This window comes from Haemaphysalis longicornis, unplaced genomic scaffold, assembly GCF_048455015.1.
Source record: "Haemaphysalis longicornis isolate Haplotype H1 unplaced genomic scaffold, Haemaphysalis longicornis Haplotype H1 scaffold_1, whole genome shotgun sequence".
NCBI lineage: Eukaryota > Metazoa > Arthropoda > Arachnida > Ixodida > Ixodidae > Haemaphysalis > Haemaphysalis longicornis.
The window spans coordinates 61,752,299-61,773,522 of record NW_027526203.1 but is presented as its reverse complement, the minus strand read 5'-3'; the positions used below and the strand labels follow the sequence as shown (position 1 = coordinate 61,773,522).

Here is a 21,224-nt window from a genome sequence, read left to right as displayed (position 1 = left end):
CATCTTGCCCTTTATGAATGCAATCATTTCGTCGTAATCCCAATTTTTGCCTGGGTATTTATTGATTTCATCTTCCAATCTATCAGCGATGATCTTTAACTGCTCATTATTCAAATTATTTCCCCTATTGTACCTATTTCTGCATTTGTCCGGGTTGCTCCTCCAAAGTGCAAGCTAAACCGCTTGTGGTCGCTTCCTAAGCTGTCTGTTCCATTTTCATCTATCCTCATTTCCCGCAGCCTTCCGTATACTGTCTCGGATACTAAACTGTAGTCTATGCTGGACTGTCTGTTACCGCTTTCCCACGTTATTTGTCCGTCACACTTGCTTTCCGTGTTTACTATTACAAGCCGGTTTTCCTGGCATAGATCTATCACTAGAGAACCGTTGTGGTCTGTGTATCCATCCAAACCTTCTATATGGGCATTCTTATCTCCAACTATGATTATTTCGCCCGAATCTTTGAAATCGTTTATATCTCTTCTCAAACAGTTTACCATTTCCTCATTTTCCTCCCCAGCACTACTTCCGGTCCACAGATACACCACTCCTAACCATGTATTTTTCCCCTCTATGGTGCCTCTAACCCATAGATGCTCTTTACAACTTTCATGCACTCTCTGCCAGTCGGTCCCTTGTTTAATGAGCATGCCAACACCTCCCCCTTTCTTCATTCCTGTGGTCCTGTTGCAACCTTCCCAGACATAATTGTCTATGATAGGTGGGGCTTCTAGGTCCCGGAGGTGAGTCTCGGCTAAAGCGTACACGTCTATTCCTTCCCGTTCAAGATGCTTTTGAATTTCCACCCACTTATCTGGCTTTCTGCCTCCCTGCATATTTATGTAGCTGATTAAATATTTATTGCATTTGTTTTTCCCTTTCCGCTTACGGGGTCTGTTTTTGTCTTTTTCAGAATTGTTTGCTCCATTGTTTCCACTGCAATGGCTTCTGTCAACGCTTTCAGTTACGTCTGTAGGTTCTCCGTTTAGCTCTAGGCCTGGCTGCCTCCCAGCGTTGAGTGTGCAAGTGTCTCTTGCTTCCCCTTCGTCTCCTAGTTTGTCTTCCTTAGCTGCGCGGGGCCCCCTAAAAAAGCTACCGCTCTCCCACCTAAGAGCCACCCCACCTTGTTTCCTAGCCTGGGGCTGAAGTGAATCCCGTCCCACTGAAAAGCTTGCCTATGTCCGATGCTGCCCACTACCCTGTTCACGTCTATCACTTCAAGCCCAAGTTCCCTGCCGCACCTCACGATCTCGCTGTTAGCAGCGAGTACTACCCGTTCGGTGTGCACGCCCTGCTTCATCACCTCCGGCACGGTGCAGACTGCAATGCGCACATTTGGGGCCGTCGCCCGCAGGTCCTTTACCCCCTTCGCTATCTCCTGGAATTGCATGGGGATTAAACGGGGCTTTTTGCTGTTCGTGAACTGCGCGTTATTGGGTCATTCTTCGCCGGCTTCACGCCCACATTCAGCCCGGCTAGCGGCGTCCGCGCCACCCGGGCACGTCTCTACAGCCTCAATGGGGGACGTTGCATGCACAGGACGTATGCAGCACTGGGTGCAGGCGGCTGCGACTGCTCCATGCCTTCCGGGCTGCCCGCGACACAGTTTGTGTTTGTCTCGTACAAGGAGTGTTCGAGTGGTTCCATAATGTAGGGTGTGCTGCGTTAACGCTGGCTGCGTGAAGAGAGAGGCTGTTCCGTTCATCGGTGTCCACATACACCTACGAGCGAGTAAGAGTTGGTTGTGGCTCAAAAAATGAAAAGGGAGCGCTGCAGTAGCAGTATTGTGTCCAACTGAGCTTAAAAGCATTACCTTGACATCACGCTGTGTTTCGTGCAACGTCTCACAGCCTACCTCTTGCAAGACACAAGTGATTTCGGCAGAGACCAGCTGATTCCCAGCTGCTGTGTTTTGGTAGCGGCAACAGATTGCTCAGGTATGGGAGAGTGCCTTCCCCTTCAGCCACTTGTTGATAGATGTCTCCCAACTAACAATGCACTCACTGCTACGCCGTCGTTGTACATCAATCGTCATGTGCGCGAATACACAATTTCTTTGGAAGCACTTTTTGGCTTTTGTACTGAACAATCCTGCCACGGGCAAGGTGCGGGCACACCTGTGACGATGCCCATCTTTGTAGCCTCTTGGGCTGCAGCATACGCAGTTCGTGCGTCGTGTCGCTTTCTTCGCAACCGCAGCTCCATCGTCCGGTGGTGATGTGGAGTTCTCAAGCGCAAATAAAGTGTCACCACACAATGTCACTGCAATTATTCATATTTGTTGACGCCACGGCCGAGAATCAGGCGGTAATGGCGCAGACAACAGACAGCGGGATCATTTTTTCTTCTGCGAGATGTGGACGCTGTGGGAATGCTCAATTATTCCTGCATTCCTCCAAAGCGGTCCCGCTCTTGCGATGGGTGTCGCAGCACGCATGAGCGGCAGGAGGCGAGACACGGCTGTTTTGTTTTCCCGTGCGCCGTGTAGCTCGCGGGGGCACGCTGCTGTCCATCGGGGGAGCGGAGGAAGTGGGGGGTGGTGTTGCCTTCTGTTTTCTGCCAAAAAACCCGAGGGGATGCTCTCTCAGGTTCGGACCACCGAAGGAGGCAGAAGTAGGCCACCCCCGCTCCGTCGACCAGGGTCCCTTTGTTCTTTGTTGAAGCACCTCCAGCCTGGGTAAGCCTGACCGACCTTTCTATTTTTTATGTACGCGTAATCAGAGTTACCCAGTGTGTTTTGTATGTTTTAGTTAGTCAATAAATGTGTTTGGTAGAGCCCGGATCTACGTTTTCGCCCAAACCTGCCGTGGCCGCTGTCCAGCGCGCCGCGGGTTGGGGTCGCTATCTTTCTCGCGTGGGAGCCGCTAGGCGAAGCCCACTTGCCAGGCTGAGCGAGTAAAGCGACCCCATAACGCGCACGCAGGCACGGCAAGCACTGTTATGTTGGTTTTCAGTGTTGTGAACAGAAGAAATCGCCCACTAAACTTTCATGCGAATACCATCTATAACACAGCCTTCGTACATCCAGCCTTACCCTGCCTCACCCTGGTATATTTGCATTCCCAACACCCCAATCTATCGATACAATGTTGTCTACTGAACCGATCCCTTTACATAGGCATGCTCCATTAGATGACGCAAGACATCTTTCAATCAAGCAACCCCAGGAACCAGTCCAGCAAGATTTCCACAGTACATTAGGTGCATTTAGGCCACCAACTATTAAATATGTTTGGATTGCAATCGTTTCCAGGCTAGAAAGGAGGCTCAGGTTCTGACATTACATTCTTCTGAGTAACAGCCACTAGACAGCTGGAAAAGTAGGTGCAGCCATCTATCCTCGTTAAACATGATGCATTCATTTGGAAAATTTCTTCGTTTAGAGTTTGGGTGTGTCTCTTTGAGACACACACCAGGAGAATTTCAATTACGTCACGTCGGTCTCTCATTAAGCCTCCCAAGTTTCAGTGTACAACAATTCGTACCATTGTGAATGCTCGAAGGAGGATTGTGTTGTGAGAGGATGTTTCAATCTGCACCATTAAATCTGTATTACGGCCAGTGACTCAGTGGACTGGCTGTACTTTTTTTTCCATGGCCAGCCGCACTACTCTTCCTGCTCCTTTAACATCCGAGATGCAGCCAGATGCGCCAAGTATGCTGCCATCCCAGCACAGTAATGCTGATAACATCATAACGTTTCATAAAAATAGATACCGGGGGGAATTCCGGCGCTACTGCCAGCGTTGTGTCACATCTACCTAGTAGGAACATTTCACGTGCTCGAGGCACAGCTCGCCAACAAGTTTAAAAGTTGCCAGTGACTGCAGAGAAACAACAACAGACAGAGACAAGGTCATTAAAAGTTGTTTCATCAATAAAAAAGTGGAGCTCCGAAAGATTAATTTGTAAGGTATTACTAAAAAGTTTCATGAAGGCCAACTAAGAAAAGTCACCCTTCTAGGGCGAAAAAATGCCATGTGGTGGCTAGCCGTGCCAAGTAGGAGAGGAACGCTTCCAGCAGCCATGGTGGGCGTGCAATCACGGCAACAACCGATGTCCCTCCAGTATACATTAGAGTGAAGCTCCATGGACGACAGAGAGGCCTCGCAACAACGCAGCATGCTTGAACTGCGACGGGACTGAAGTGGCGGGGGCAAGCAGACGCAGCCGCGCGGTGACCTTGGACGCTCACCGGATGTCGAACTTGGGCTTGACCACGGGCAGGCTGCGCCGGGCGGCTCGTGTCCTGGCCAGCGGGGTGTGGAAGCCGTAGCTGGCCGTGCTGGCCCTGCGTGCCACCTTGGCCGGCTTGGCGCTGCTGCTGCTGCTGCTCGACCCCAGCGGCAACGTTTTGTTCTTCGCCGCCACCTGTAAAGTTCAGAAAGAACGCGCACCCGAAGTATAGTGATATCAAGTGAAAAACACAAGATGGGCGATCTTTCAGGTCAGGTGCGAAAAACTGCAAAAAAGTGGCCGCACTGCCGACTAAAATTCTGGATATCAAGAAAAAATCCGAGATGAACAAACTTTCACGTCAAGCGTGAAAAGGACAAACTAGTGACCGCATCAACACATGAATAGATGATTCGCGTTTGTTGTGTTCACTCATCGGCACTGAAGCCATGGATTTCAGGGGGTGGACGATCTTTGGGGTCTTTTAGTAAACTGAATACTTCACCAGTAAAGGGAGTGGGCACTGTTTCAGGGGAGGGCATTCTCTCAGACCTTTACGGTAGGCCAGCAGGGTGAGAGTTCTTCCATATATGTACACCAATAGCAAAACTCCGCTTCACAACAAAGACGGCACGGGCTTTCCTGTTCCGTTAACTGTTCCAGCACAGTACCTCCCCAGTTAGGGACAAAAGCTGGACTTGGCCAAACATTTACCTAACAACACAGCTTAACAAAACAAAGCTTGGTTTTCAAATTAGGAAACTTCTATTAAGTATTGCTGACTTGTGTTTCCACAGTTTTCCTTTTGACTCACGGCAGCAGCCACAAGCATTTGAGTGCTACAACTTTCTGCCGACAGATAACAGGCCAGTCAACTTGCCCCTGTTTGCCCCCAGTGTAAGGGCTGACCACAGACCAGTCTTCAATACACGGGGCCCACGGGGAGATTCGCAACTGGTGTAGTACACTGAGTAACTCTGAGATTGGCACGGTAGGCACAAAGCACCGGCACCCCAGCAATTTCTGAGGCCCCAAATGTGGTTAGGGAGCCAGCAGAACGCATTCAACGCTAACGCCTAAAAGGATAAGATAATTTCCCCTCTCAAGCCTACACTTCAGACACTCCTAACTTTGCTCTCACATAGGTAGGACTATGATGTGAGCTGTACCGTACTCATTCACTTGTGTACAATTGAGCAACACCGTGTGTTAGCTGCATCTATTCAACAACTTTCACACAAAAGCTATCCAAATGATTACAGCACACTAATTTCCATTAATGTATTGGAACACATGTTGTACACCAAACCAAACATCACAAGTGAAATAATTAGCATCAGAATCATACGTCGTACACCACACTATTTATGGCCAGGTCACTGAAATTAGAGCTAGTGCTGGTAACTAAAGCTCCACAGCACAGGGGAGCTTTTATAATAACGCAGTGTCTAGAGTTACGTCCGACAGAACCCAAAATCGAAAACTAGAGTTACGTCCGACGGAACTTTAAGCCACTTTCTAAAGTTACGTCCGACGGAACTCAGAATTGAAAACTAGGGTTACGTCCGACGTAAGTTTAAGCCAGTTTCTAGAGTTACGCCTGACGTAACCCCAAATTGAAAACTAGGGTTACGTCCGACGGAACTTTAGGCCCGTTTCTAGAGTTACGTCTGACGGAACCCAAAAATGAAAACTAGAGTTACGTCCGACGGAACTTTAAGCTGGTTTCTAGAGTTACGTCTGACGGAACCCCAAATTGAAAACTAAAGTTACGTCCGACGGAACTTTAGGCCAATGTTTTGAGTTACGTCCGGCATAACGTAAAGCACAAAAAATTTACAGCTCTTGAAGACTCTTGAACCAATTTACATGGTTCAAGAGTAATTATAGGGTTGGGTGTCAGTTAATATTTCAACCCGATTAATTGGCATCGATTAATTCGATTATGCATGGATTATTCAACATTATTCGGTTGTGTGGTTTTTTTTAGAAAAAAATGACCAAAAATAATTATGTAGTAGTACATATCAGATCAATATGCTCATACACTTGTTCAGACACATTCTGGATGAGGTAAGTACGTCATCATCACGGCGCATGATGCGGACGCGACGCTTATCAGCTCGTTCGTCACTCACATTTTTTCTAGAAACAGGAACATCAGCTGTGTTAATTCGGGCTTGTTGGTACATACTTAGTTTGATAACAGCGCTAACACAGGACACAGAGAAGGCGACACGAGACTGGGCGCTGTCTCGTGTCGCCCAGTCTCGTGTCGCCTTCTCTGTGTCCTGTCTTAGCGCTGTTATCAAACTAAGGAACATCAGCGCCCGCCATGAGTGCCGATGGCGCCAATTAATCGCGCTTTTCTTACTACAGAAATAGTTTATACAACGGCAAAACGGCATGTATAATTGCCCACTGGTCGTTTTTTGTACCGTGTATATTTGTAGTTTTTATTGGAAATTTTGCCCTGTGGCATGAAGATACACGAGTTGAGATAAGAGTTGTCGATGAAATATTATTGAGTAGCTATTTTCCCGCTATATTGGGTATATATTGAGTAGCTATATTGAGTAGCTATTAGTTAACTGATCTGGCTGATTAATGAAAAACGTATTTTATCAAAGTCGCAGAGTGGGTGGTTTTTACGCCCATTTGTGATATGGAGCAAACAGTCACTTTATATTCAGATGCCAGCAAAATGATATTGAAGTGAAAAGCTGAAATTTTCTCTTGAAGGAAATGGTTCGCACATATTCGTCCAGGCATTAAAAACACCCAAGCTTAATTTTTGCATGTACATTTTACGGAGATTACATAGGTGGGCATGCAGTAGATGGGAAACCACTCAGTAAACTTTATAAATGTGCGGAGATAATTGTTCTGATCTTTCGGTTTGTTATTTACTTGTCGGCGAATTTGAAGCACATTTTTCAAGGAAGCTGCTACAAGGCTGTCTGCCGCGGCTGGTGCTAGCACGCGGGGGGCTGAAGAAGTCTGAAGCGCAGACACCCTTCTCTGATTTGCGGGCGCCGACTGCCGGGTGCGGCGTCCTCTGCTCTTTTGTGATGGTTCCGTGTCGCTTACGGTCCTTCGGCCGATATGCTCAGGCGCCGTTAAGACACGGCCACGGAAAGACTTGCTTAGTATTGCACATGGTGAGCAGCTGCAGGCAAGTTTCTTGGTGCAGTGGCATGGCGGGAGCCCTGCTGGAGAACACCCACGCCCCCAATCAAAATTTCCTGAGGAGGGAAAGGGGGGATGAGGGGGGCCCTGGCCCTTCTGACTACTGGCCTGGGTGGCAGTCTGCATTAAAGAAAAAAAAGTGTCGCCCCTAGTAAAGATTGTGATGTTCGTTTCCTCGAAGTCCGGTGCCGATCAGGAACCCAATCGCCCGCGCTCCAGTTGATTTGGCAGGAGGCTCGCGGGGCAATGGGGTTGAAGTTCTCGGATAGATGGCGGTCGAATTGACGAACTCGAGGCGTTTGGATTTGATGAAGGGAAACGAAGACGTTCTATACAACTATTTACATTAGAATGAATAAGGAAAAACTTCGAAGTTCAAGTTAGACAGTAGCTCCAAGTGCGTACAAGTCACTCAAGCTTTCCATCTCCGTCTAACTATCCTGTGCTCGGAGCGTACACAGACCGCTCAAACGACGACGACGGCCGGGGCTCTGTTCCCGCCGCAGGACACGCGCGGACGTAACTTTAGTTTTCAATTTGGGGTTCCGTCAGACGTAACCCTAGAAACCAGCTTAAAGTTCCGTCGGACGTAACTCTAGTTTTCAATTTTGGGTTCCGTCGGACGTAACTCTAGAAACGGGCCTAGAGTTCCGTCGGACGTAACCGTAGTTTTTAATTTTGGGTTACGTCGGACGTAACTCTAGAAACTGGCTTAAAGTTACGTCGGACGTAACCCTAGTTTTCAATTCTGAGTTCCGTTGGACGTAACTTTAGAAACTGGCTTAAAGTTCCGTCGGACGTAACTCTAGTTTTCGATTTTGGGTTCCGTTGGACGTAACTCTACTGCTTTATAATAAAGGAGAAATATTCGGCAGGAAAATAAGTTAATAATGCGGAAGAAAGAGGTGCGCGATGCTTGTGTGATTCGTGTATGCATCTCTCGAGCTGCTTAACTCGTCGCATGATTTTTGTAGTCACCACAGCTACATTCTACCTTGTTGTGAATAGGGTTGTTCATTTTCGGGTTTTATATTTTTTAGAAAAGGGGGGGGGGGTAAAAATTGGGTGCTATATTTCAAACTGATATTCGGGGAGAAATAACGTGTTTTTGTGAAACCACTCAGAAATTTGGGTTTTTTCAGGTTAAATCGATAGATGTACTAAGTTTATTTTAATACAGTCAGTTTATTTTAGAGGGAATCACGAGCTTTTTAACTCTAACGCATTAAAATTGGTGTTTATTTCACGCTGGTAATCGAGGGGACTTCAGTGTTCTCTAGAAAACGCTCTGCAAAATTTGGCATTTGTTTGTAAATGACCAAATAATGACAGCAAATAGCATTGGTAACTTGTAACAAATGAGACATTTCATTCACGAGGAGCTGGTCATCGATTGTTCCCTCATCTTTGTTTACATACATTATTGTGATCTGCTTGCGCAACTTGCAGGTGTTCATTCGAGGCCTGCCTGATCGCTGAACGTATCTAAACTGGGAGACGGTTTTCTTGACTACGCAGCTTCCAGTAGCTAAGCACAACGATGTCAGTGCACCATTTGCCAGCCCGAGGTTGCTGGTGGTAGAGTCACTCCAATGCTCAATGAGTTCGAAGGTGTGTTTGTGCATTCGCTTCCAGCAAGTACTGGTTGAGCACAATGGAACGTCAGACCACAATTGTGCAGATCGCTGCTTTGAAAACGTCCATTCGGGGAGAAATCAGGTTTGACCCGAAAACGAACGACCCTAGTTGTTAAGCAGGTGCAGCATGTTTCCTGTTTCTGCAGTTTTAAGCACTCTTGGAGGCTTCTCGTCGTCCACATGATCAGCTGCATCATCCTCAGCTATCTTGGCGTCCGACAGCATTCTCGTAATGGGAACATCAACATCGTACAGCGCGTACTCCATGCAAATTTACCATTCAGAGCGCGCTCGGCGCATAGTGGGAGCCAACAAGCAACAAGAGAGTGTCCGAGAGGCTACAACGGAAGAAAGATGCAAGATGCCTAACAGACGCCGGATTCCATTGGATTGTATCACGACAGGGATTGAATTGCAAACTCCCTGGCTCCCAATGTTGCCTTGTGTTTAACGAAAACCACAAAATGTGTTTCAACTTTGCGCAATACACTACTTGATTCCTACCATCTTTTTTACATTATTTAAAACTTAAGATAAGTCAAGCGTTTTCAAGGACCGCTCAAAAAATCCAGGACATTCAAGGCCTTAAAAATGACATGTTTCAATTCAAGGGTTTTCAAGGTTTTCAAGGACCTGTGCGAACCCTGTGTAACAATCTCAGAGCAAAAACAGCAGGCTGAGAGCCAGATACTGCGTTTGGGATTGATGCAGTTCAGAAAGCAGGCACTTCTGTCCAGTCAACCGACTCGGGCCACCCTCACCAGCAATTATGGGGGCCCCATTTTCCCCAATTGAGGAGGAAGGTGGAGGGGAGGGGTAGTGACAGCACGTGCGAAGACAAACAGAGGAAAAGAGACGGCTTCCAAGCTGAGCCAAACATCCTGCACAAGCAACTGTCGAGAGAAGGGACGCCTGGTTGGAAGTGCACACCAAGGGTTCTGGCTGCTTGCTTCCCACCCAACCAAGTTCCGAGCCAACATTAAATGGTTCGGGGAAGCGTGACCCCTTTGGAAGCCTCCTTAGAGAAGAAATGGCTGACTCGAGTGCTCGCCGTACTTCGACACCCCGTACCGTTTGTACGAGTAGAAAGGGTACCATCAAGACGCCAGAAGGGGAGAGGGGGAGGAAATTCACCCGTCTACTAGACACTTCGTGCCTCAGTTAACCAAGACCATAATGTTGTCCAGAGCTGCTTGCCTATACATGCATGGCCCATTGTTGGCTTTAGTGTTTCTCCCTTGATGTTTATAGCTGTGTGCACCCTTCTATAGCAATCTGTGCTCACTGTGGACCCCCGATTCTTTTCCCCATGTCTGTGCAAGCCCATTTGGAACACATGGACACTAATTCTCCCAGAGGTGCAAACTTCCAGCTGCGCACTGCACTTTCACAAATTACCCTGGGTAAGTCTGAATTCACTTCTGCAGCCACACTCACCCTCTTGCTTTTGGCGCTGGCAGCCACCCCAACACGTCGCCTGCAACAGGAGGTGGGGAAGAAAAAAGAAAAACACCCCATTCAGCGTGGCAACAAAGACAACACTTGGTCAGTCAACACTGCCCAAACAAGATCCCAGACCATCACTTGATTCTGTCATGTAACAGTGAGCTGGCTATGCCATGCGAAATTGGAAACCATTTCTTTACAAATGACTGAAATGTTTCTGCTGAGCTCATAAAGGAAACATTTGCCACGCAACATTAACATAGAAAAAAGAACACCGGGTTTACACAAGTCCAAGAGCCCGGTCTTCCAGCCATTTGCATAGTTTAAGAACTTACACTCTCGAAGTTTTCCCACAGGGCATCTCTTGGCATGCTGAGAACAAACACGGATTGCCTTTTTGTCTGTGCAGCACGATTTTGAAGTTCAGGACACACCACTTCACCCACACCTTTTATTAGCTATGCACTAAACACCGGCTCCAGACATCTTGGGAGGGCCGAACCCCTCCAACTCAGACCGAGGAAGTACTGGCGATGCTATCCTACTTAGTGAGGTGAGGGTGACCTCCATGCGTCTCCCTTCTCCCCCCACAGGGGTTCGGGGATGTATGCGGGACACCACCGGAGACACTGCCTTCGAGACGGGCATCGCACGGTACGTAAATGCCTTTTGGCCACTCTTGGCCATTGCTCCCCACAAGCATGGGCGACGGCATTTACCGTGTTTATTTGCGCATGCCTCGATTGCGCCAGTGCGTTATCTAGGATGTCCGGTGAGTCTTTGGGCATACTCCACGCTTTTTGGTGGGTTGCCCACATCTGCACTGTGACGGCTCGCGCCGTCTGAGGTTAGCGGACGAGCCAAAGGCTTGAAATGTAGAGCAGCCACACTGAGCCCCTTCTCTTATCTCAGCGAGCGTCACGGCGGTGCATACGCACGCGGACACCAACTCGGCAGACGCTGACGGATGTTTGCCCCAGAGCCTAGGTGCCTAGTGCAGTGCAGGGCTTTGTGTTGTGGTCGTCCACGTAATAAACGCCTGTACTATAAAAGTTATCGCTTCCCTTCGGAGTGACTGACAGACATATACGAGCGGCGAGAGCCGTCGCTCGCTCTCGAACCCATTGTGGGCAGAGTCTCTAGGCACTTCGGTGCTGCACGAGAGAAGCGAGAATAACGACAGCGCGTTATTCTATTCCTTAATGCCAAGATAACGCCCACAATCCTCATGTTCTGTAACGAGTGGACATTGAAACTATGCAAGAGCTGTGTTTTATAACACAAATGTTGGCGTCATAACGTGCACATAACGTTGGCGTCATAACGTGTGGAATATTTTGGTCAAATAAGCACCTGGAATTTTACACTTGAAAGGTCGCATTTCCCACAGCTCTATTGCACGACCTGGTTGATAAGCTTTTGAATGTGTCTAGAATTGTGCAAAATGTTGCTGTCAGACCTGTACACATTTATTTGCCTTTTTTATCACACTTAACCCTTTTCACTGTACAAGCAAGTGCATTGAGCATACTTTCCCATTTCAATCTTGCACAATTACTCATGAAAGTTTCCACTGTGGCGTCTACTCTGGGACCTTGTATGCTATCACGAGGCATTGTATTGCGTAGAAATAAGGATTATTATTGTTACTGTTACATGTGGCCAGCTCATCAAAAGATACTGGTCGCAACAGTTGGTAAATGTTTGCAATGGGACAGGCACATTTTGTATTTTCTTTGTAACTAGGAAACTATAAAAAGAACATCCCACAAAAATGACCTTTTGGAAATTTGTTCACTCCATATCAAGCTCAGCAAACACCTGTAGCTTGCTCGTGTTGTACCCTAGCTGCCTCAGACCAGAGGCTGTGCTCGCAAAAAGAGGAGTTAAAAAAAATGCTGAGTCAGATACGTTACGATCTGATCGCACTCCTGCACTGTTCAGCTGTGCACTCCTCCTTGGTTTTGCTCAGAAACTGCAAATGGTTCAGAATACACGGTCTGGATGCGCCAATGCTGCCACCTTCAACATGCATCCGTTGAGAACATTAAGAATAATAGCCCCCACCCCAGACGTCCACGTTTCTTGCACAGCCTACACAGCCCGATTCAAAACGCCGCATTCTCAACCTTTAGCCCGATGCCTTTTGTTTAAAAAAGATGCTGTCATCACGCAGCTTCTTCCTCTACGTATTATCGCCATCAGTTGCATGTGCTCGTATTATCCTACTACTATGTATATTTTATTGGCGCAAGGGCGTCTGAGGTCAAAGAGCGCCAAGACAATGTTTGTTTTGTCACATTTGTTAAAATGCCATGGCGATGATTGTGATGTACTTGATAAAAATAGTGTATATATGGGTGTAAAGGGCCCTTACTCTAAGAAGCGAAGATGAGTAAGATGAGAGGTAACAGTGACCATGTTTATGTGTGTGCTGGGAGCGCCATAACATAACAGGGATGGCGGTGACGTCCCTGGCACGTTATGAAAACGCTCAGAACCGCCCTCACTATTTGCATTGGGTGGCCCTGATGTCACACATGGTATGAGATGAGTGCTAAAAATCCAATGTCAGCGAGATAGGCTAAAAGGCGTTCACTTCTAATCGGGCGTTGATCAGATAAAAACAAGGATGGGTGTAAGGGTATCGTGTAGGTGTATAGTTCTGGGAAGTGTCGTTTCCTTGCGTCATGGTATGCCAAGCATTCAATCAATACATGGAGGACTGTAAGTCTTCGTCCGCATTTCTTACAAGATGGTGGTGGGGTTCCGTTTAAAAGATATGAGTGTGTAGCGTGTGTGTGACCTATTCTTAATCTGCATATTGATATTTCTGTGAACCTGTTCCGTTTCTCTGTGTTGTATTTCCCTATGTGTGGTTTTATAATGTGCAGTTTGTTTTCGATTTGTGTGTTCCACTGTACCTGCCAGCGCCTCCGAAGCATACTCCGAACTAGTGGTTTCTGGTCTAGGTAGGGCACATGTGGGATATCTACAACACTGCGGAGAGCCGCCACAGCAGCATTCTGGTCAGCAATTTCATTGCCCGAAATTCCGCTGTGCCCAGGTACCCAGCACACTACTACAGTCAATTTTAGAGTGTAAGCAGACATTATGGATTTGATAAGACGGTTTAAAATAATGTTTCTCGTCGGTTTCCCTGAATGGAGAGCTAATACTACACTCAGGGAGTCTGTAAAAATAATGGAATTGTGTATTCTGGTTTCTGTAATGTGTTCCACAGTGGTTAAAATGCCGTGTGCCTCAGCTGTAAAAATACTGGTATTTTTGTTCATTGTCTTTGTGATAGCAAAGTTTGGGCCTTGTGCAGCGCATGACACAGAATGGGCGGACTTGGAGGCATCTGTGTAAAACGTTGTGTAGGGATATTTGTGTCGTAGATGTAGGAAGTGCTGCAAGATGAGTTCTCTTGGTGCAGTTCTTTTGTTAATGGCTCTAAAAGATAAATCACAAGAAATCGAGGACATTTCCCAGGGAGCAACGAGGTCTGTGATCGAAGTTTTGTAAGTCTTGCTAAAAGAAACCCCAAGCTCTTCAGCGTGCACTTTCACTCTCAACGAAAAAGGCATAGATATAGAGGGCCGACTGAGAAACGAGTGCATGGCAGAGGTGTCATTGACAATAAACGAAGAAGGGCGATTTTTTATGGATGTTGCCTTTATGGCATACAATAGATCTGTGTATAAGTGCTGGTCTTCCAGGCACCACTGGTCACATTCCACATATAGGCTTTGTGCAGGACTCGTTCGGAAGGCTCCTGGCGAAAGGCGAAGCCCAAGGTGCAGAACAGGGTCAAGCATTTTTAAAGCGGTTTTCGAAGCTGACCCGTATACTACGCTCCCATAATCCAACCGCGACTTCACTAAACTGTTGTAGAGACGCAGCAGGCACATCTTATCTGCGCCGTGGGAGTGGTGGGATAGGACTCTTAGGATATTCATTGCATTTATACATTTTATTTTGAGTAGCTTATTTATATGTGGAATAAATGACAGCTTTCATCTAGCACAATCCCTAAAAACTTGTGTTCCTTCTTCACAGGCACAGCCACTCCACTGAGCTGGACGGTGGGCTCAGGGTGAATACCACACCTCTTGGAAAATAAGACACACGTGCTCTTTTGAGGATTTAGCTTAAAGCCATTTTCGTCGGCCCATTTTACAAGCCTGTTTGTGGCAAGTTGTAACTGCCGTTCACAGATAGACAGGTTACAGGACCGGAAACTGATATGAACATCATCCACGTAAATGGAGTAAAAAATGGTACGGGGCAGAGCTTTTCCAAGTGTGTTCATCTTAGCTATAAAAAGTGTGCAACTATGGTAAGTACTCCACCCTGAGGAACGCCATTTTCTTGCATATACAGCGCGGATACTGCAGCCCCGACCCTCACTCTGAATGTTCGTTCAGACAAATAACTTTCAAGGGAATTAAGCATGTTCCCACAAATTCCTAAAGATTTCATGTCTCGCAGGATGCCGTAGCGCCAGGCAGTGTCATATGCTTTTTCTAGATAAAAAAATATGGACATACAAAACTGTTTGTTAACAAAGGCATTTTTCACATAGGATTCAAAAGCGACAAGTTGGTCTGTTGTTGATCTGCCCGACCGAAAACCTGCCTGGCAGCTGTCCAGAATACCATTGTATTACAGGAAGTATAGTAACCTTCTGTTGATCATTTTTTCGAACAGCTTGCACAAGCAGCTGGTCAGGGCAATTGGATGATAACTTGAACACAGGATGCATCCTTTCTCTCTTTCAGCAGTGGCACAACACTAGCCTGTTTCCATGCCTTAGGAAAGTGCCCAGCACGCCATATTTTGTTAAATAAAAACAGGAGAGTATTGATTGTGTCTGTATGAAGGTGTTTGATCATGCCGTACGTAATGTTATCTGCACCTGACGCCGAAGGCTTACAACCAGCCAACGCAGTCATGAGCTCGTGAAGGGAGAATGGAGAATTATAGGAGTCGTTTGATTGCTTGTGGTCACGTATGGACTTCCGCTCAGCTGACTTTTTGTAGTGTATAAATGTGCTTGTGTAATGTGAAGAGCTTGAGACGTGTTCGAAGTGTTGTGCCAACGCGTTTGCCTGGTCCTCTAGGGTGCCACCAGTGGTGTCAACAAGGGGTAAGCCATGTGTGCTTTGTCCATTTAGTTTTCCTATCCTGTTCCAAACCTTTCTTGTATCGGTGAAAGGATTTATTGAAGTTAAGAAGGACCTCCAGCTATTGTTTTTGGCCTGTCGGCAAATGCGCCTTCCCATGGCTTTGGTGCGCTTGAACGCTACAAGGTTGTCCGCAGTGGGGTACCTGCGAAGAATGCCCCACGCCTTGTTCTGTGCCTGGCGTGCTTGTCGACACTCTTCATTCCACCAGGGCCGCCTTAGGTTACTTGTGTTACCAGAAGTCTGGGGAATGAAGTTCTCTGCAGCGTCAAGGATATGTGCCGTGACAAGGCTACAAGCTTCATCAATACCCAAGTGTTCTATGGAACTGTATGTGAGTTGAGATTTCTGCTTAAATTTCTCCCAGTCTGCAGCGGTTTCTTTAAACCTTTTAGTTGAGGTGGGAGTGTAAGGGTCTCTGTCTAGGCATCTCAGGAATACTGGGAAATGGTCACTTCCAAGCGGGTTTTTCTCCACCTGCCACTCGACGAGTGAAAAAAGAACAGCAGAACCGATTGCCAAGTCTATGTGTGAGTACGTGTTGTGTGTAATGTTATAATATGTGGGCTGTTTTTTGTTGAACAAACATGCACCAGATGATACTAGGAAATGTTCAATCAAGCGGCCGCGAGCGTCAGTTCACCCAGAACCCCAGAGTTTGTTGTGTGCATTTAGGTCTCCAACTAAGATAAATGGTTCAGGAAGCTCATTTATTAACGACTCAAATTCTGAGGTAGACAATTGATGATCCGGGGGAATGTATAAGGAACATATTCTAATCAGCCGACCAAAAATGATCACGCGGACAGCAACTGCCTCAAGGCTGGTGAGTAGTCTAATGGACTGGGATGGAATGGATTTTCGCGTCACAATGGCAACCCCACCAGATGAATGAGCAAAGGCCTCTCTATCTTTCCTGAAGACAGTGTATTGTTTAAGAAAGTTACTTTGCTTGGGATTCAGGTGTGTCTCTTGGAGGCAAACAATACTGGATTGATGTTTATAAAGGAGTTCACATACATCATCCAAGTTTTTTATGAGACCCCTACAGTTCCATTGAACTATGTTTTCAACAGCTATTATGGATTAAAGATAATAAAGATGTAGTTCAGAAGTTGCCTATTTTGGTTCATGTCAGTGAGTCTTGTTTAGGGCCTGTTGTACGATGAGGCGGTTTTTTCCCACGGCCAAAAGTGCTGCGGCGCTGATTTTGTGCCTGCTGGGCAGGTTGAGATGCCGAGGTGTCCATGTCCTCGTCTGACAAATTAGGCGGCACCGACATGGTGTCCATCCGACATCCACCTCGCGGATTGGTTCCTGAGGTGGCCGCAGGCTTCTTGGTTGGAACCTGCGGTGCGGGAAGGGAAGGAGTACGTGTGGGGCCACCTGAGTTCATGCTCTCAATGCCCTCGGGTGTGGTGCGGGCCAATGGAGCTGGACTGGAAGAGGCCGGACCAGTCCCAACAGCGCCCGTCACCACATTCTCCACGGGCTCCGCAGACGTAGTGGCGGGGTGCTCGGCTGTGGACGGCAGCCCAGCAGGAGGAGGAACCACCAGGGCCTCTGCTGTAGAGGCAGGAGCTGGTGGTTGCTCGGAGGGGGTTAACGACAGCGACACATCAGCTAAGCTGCATTGTGTCGCAGTACTAACCAAACGTCGCCCCAACCCCCGGCGGGCGGCGACTTTTGGCGTGCTTCAGGGAAACTGATATTTTCGGTTACTTTAATCTGAATGATCTCTTTTTCTTTCTTGAAAGATGGGCAAGATCGTGAGTATGCAGCATGTGAACCACTGCAGTTCGGACATTTCATGATTGTGTTTTTGCAGTCATCAGAAGAGTGATCATTCTCACCACATTTCGCACAGGTGAGCTTGCCACGGCAAGCTAGAGTTCCATGCCCGTAGTGTTGACATTTAAACCATCGCCTCGGGTTTGGAATGTAGGCGCGTACACGACAGCTAAGGAAAGCTGCCTTCACTGTCTCTGGCAGGGTAGAGCTAGCAAATGTTAGGATGATGTGTCGGGTCTTGATCTCTGCTCCATCTCTTCTCATAATAATTCTACGGACGCCAACAACACCTTGGTCATGCAGTCCCTCAAGGAGATCATCATCTGTCTCATGGAGGAGTTCTTTGTCAGAGATAACACCTTGGACAGTGTTTAGCTTGCGGTGTGGCGTAACTGTGACAGTCAAGTTGGCAATTTTTTCTTGCTTCAGGAGGTTCTCACTTTGGTTTTTTCGCATAACTTCAACAAGAAGGTCTCCAGAGGGTCTTTTCCAACAATGTTTTCAATACACTTGGCAATCAAGAAGACTGACAGGTCGGTGATAGGATTTTCGTCGGTCGAGTGTACAACAAGGTATTTGCTGAAGGCTGCCTGAGGTGGTTGGGTGCGGAGTGCTTCGGTGCGACCCCTTTTAGGAGGTCGATCAGGGTGTTTTGCGGGAGCTGAGAAGATAGCCATAGAAAATGGAATCAATTCAGTGGCAAGGCCAGTCGCCCACCACCGAGCCCAACAAGGAAACGCGGCTTTGAAGCGCACGTTAACTGTACCTCGCCACTATAACCCTATGCTCGGGATCTAGGGTGAAGCCTTCGCACAGGGTTAACCCTTGCCGCCTGGAGAAAAAAACGGAGAATAAAGGAAGAGAGAAGATGACAGGACAGGGTTAGGAAAGACGATAGGAAAGCAAAACAATGAAGAACAGGACAGGAAAAGGCGACTGGCTGATTCCCCCCAGGTCGGGTCAGACTGGGGGCACCGTCTATGGGAAGTGGGGGCCGAAGTGGTGTGTTGCCTCTGCCAGGGGGCCATGAAGGTCCAAAACAACCCTGGCTTTGGCTCAACCACCAGCATGCCCTTTTCCCCGGACACGGCAAAGCCACGCACAGCCGGGACGTGGGTGGGTCCAACCCACATGTGCTCGGGTCCGTGGTGTTGCAAGACACCAAGTGCCTACGACAGTAGGCACCCCTGCAGAGCTCGGGACCGTGGTGGCGCTACTCACCAAAACACCTTGAGTACACAAGGTGCCCCCTGCGGGGTGTGCTCGTATTATCATCATCACCGTCACTTTGTGCGTGCTCCATAAAATGGTGGCAGACAGGTCATGATTTGCGGATCCTGCCTCAGTTATTTCCCCACCTTTCTCCCAAAGCAAGTGCAACAGTTGCAAAACAGCACCCACTGGGTCTGCGTCAGAGTCGAGGGCTTGCTCTCTGTGGACGTGGACGCAGCGCTTGAGAAGCCAGAGGAGCTGCTGGCTAGGCTCACGGCCACGGAGGCAGCGTCAGGGATGTAAGGCTCACGGCCTGCGTATGGGACGGAGAACAGGGCAGTCAGCACAGAGAAAGATGAAGAGGCAGCCTGCAAGTGATCAAACAAGAGCTGTACGGTGCTGTACAAAAGGCATGACTACGGTGTAAGATATACTATTAGGTGAAGGGACAACGAGAAAAACAAACGTGTACTCGTCGTTTTAATGAAGTCGCCATACTGACGCCTCTGAGACCGTTGACTGCAGCACCCTCCAGCGGTAGAGAAAAGAAGCTGCCCGACCAGCCACTCGGAGGTGTTTGGATCTTTCCGGCTCCTTGTCGGGTCTTCTCGGCAGCTTCCGTAACTGCTCGATGTGTGCTTGCCGCAGTTTGGCCGGTTCTGCCGGCAATGAACACCCCCTAAAACTCTCTATTGTTTATAGCAGGTACCATTGAAAACTACGGCAAGAAGGAAAGTTTTTAACTGCGGTGCACCAGCACTGCAATGACTTGCTAGATGAAAACACTGTATTGGCGGCAAACGCAAGGACGGGTGCTAGGGAGTTCAAGTTATCAAGCTGAATTAGTTACATATGTCTAGAGACCCCTGTGAAGTAGTTCTTGCAACAGGCTGCACGCAATTTGCGCAACACAAATTTTGCCGCATGTTTGGCGCACTTGCAAAATCGTGGTTTTTTTTTTATCATGATGGCGCAGGATACCTCATTTTGCGCAAATTGGCGCATTTGGTGCAGGAGTGGGAGCACTGTGTTTTGGGCATGTGTTTTAAGTCAGTAACAATGAAAAGAATGTATAAAACATTAAACCGAAGGGAATTTGTGGCACGGTAGGTGTTGAGAACTCACGCGTGAGATTTCATGCTTGCGCAACGAAAAAATATGGTGCAAATGCCTTATTGAGAACGTACTGCAACAGCTGACAAGAAAACGTGCCAGCGCTCCCTGCGATCGTAAACGAATGAATGCGTGCTCTGTAGCCATCCCCAGCAAAAAATGATGCTACTTGCAGTCACCATTTCTCTGGGAGTGCGCTTGTACGCAAGGGCACTTTTCGGAGCTTGGAAGGGAAGTACTACAGAATGTCGAAAAGGTGCACGCTCGCATACGATGCAGTGCCGTCGATTTTACTGTTGGCTACAGCCCCTCAGTTACTCGGTGCAAGCAGCGGAAAAAAGAAAACGTCCAATGCCGGAACAACACCGAGGCATACAAGGAAAGTAGCCAAGTTTTGGAAATGGGTTGTGCGAGCTCACACAAACGTTTTACACGCATGCCGCTGGTGCCTGCGAACCACCTTACTTCAGACAGTCACTGGACTAAGCTTCGCAGCCTGGGAAGCTGCGAAGCTTAGTCCATAGTTCACAAACTATTGGAGCACAACACTAAAAGGACCAACAGATAAAATATTCTGTCCTGTTTATTCTTATTAACAAACGTGGGACCAGAAAAATAAATGTTTTCTTTTATTCCAACGTATTTAGCCCAAAAAACACTTCAGTTATTAAATGCATGCACATTTATTTGCAGACTCAGGGAAACAGATGTGTCCATCAGTTACAAGTTACGTGTAACACAATCACCACATACAAAACGCTCTGGCCTTCATATTTGGGTACAAGACCTCCTATACTGCCCCTACAAATGCTTTCTCGTCAAGACATGTGCGTATGATAGTGAAGCCAAATTCAAAGGGCTGGATACATAGCACTTTACAGGGATACAAGGAATCTTTTGGAGGTTATGAATGACTGATTATGAGGTTTAACATGCCAATGCTACACAGGCGATCAGGCGTGCCCATATGGAGTGTGAGAAAAGGCTAAATCGGACGATCCTTTTCATCTACAAGCTCCCAGGATGAAGCAGCAAGGGCTGTGCTGTTTGTAGTGATAAACAAACGAAAGGAGGCAGGACGGAAACCGTACTTTTCTAGAAAACCTGCAGTAACAACCCTGGCGTGCACACAGGCGAATGCTTCCAGCGGTTTCACATGCTGCTCAAATATCGGTAAGGGAGTTGCAAGCAGAAAAATATCCTGCGAGTTTTGCTCGCACAGCTTGTCTTTTTCTTCGCAGCACCAGAAACTGAGAAAATAGCTGCGGACCGGAACGGCCGGAAAGTGGGTGAAAGTTCTGAAGTGCAAGGGGTTGACCAGCTGGTCACCTCAGCTGACGTTACCTTTTTCGAGGCACAAATCCTTGCATTCAAAGACAATTAATAGTTACAGGCTTCCTCCCAGCCAGTTGTGGTGAGAAGAGTGGTTTGCAGTATAATTAATGCCCATACTATTTTGTTTTCCTGGTCA

General features: G+C 47.6%; 1 protein-coding gene across 1 annotated transcript in view; it reads right to left on the bottom strand.

The window, feature by feature from the left end:
* Nucleotides 1–21,224, bottom strand: part of LOC144164324 (uncharacterized) — a 66,540-nt gene that overhangs the window by 25,955 nt on the left and 19,361 nt on the right. The window contains exons 3-5 of the mRNA XM_077694823.1: nt 18,830–18,953; nt 10,440–10,479; nt 4,196–4,371 (exon numbers count right to left, since the gene is read on the bottom strand). Of these exons, the coding sequence (XP_077550949.1) occupies nt 4,196–4,371; nt 10,440–10,479; nt 18,830–18,953 (340 nt within the window). The remainder of the gene's footprint in view (nt 1–4,195; nt 4,372–10,439; nt 10,480–18,829; nt 18,954–21,224) is intronic.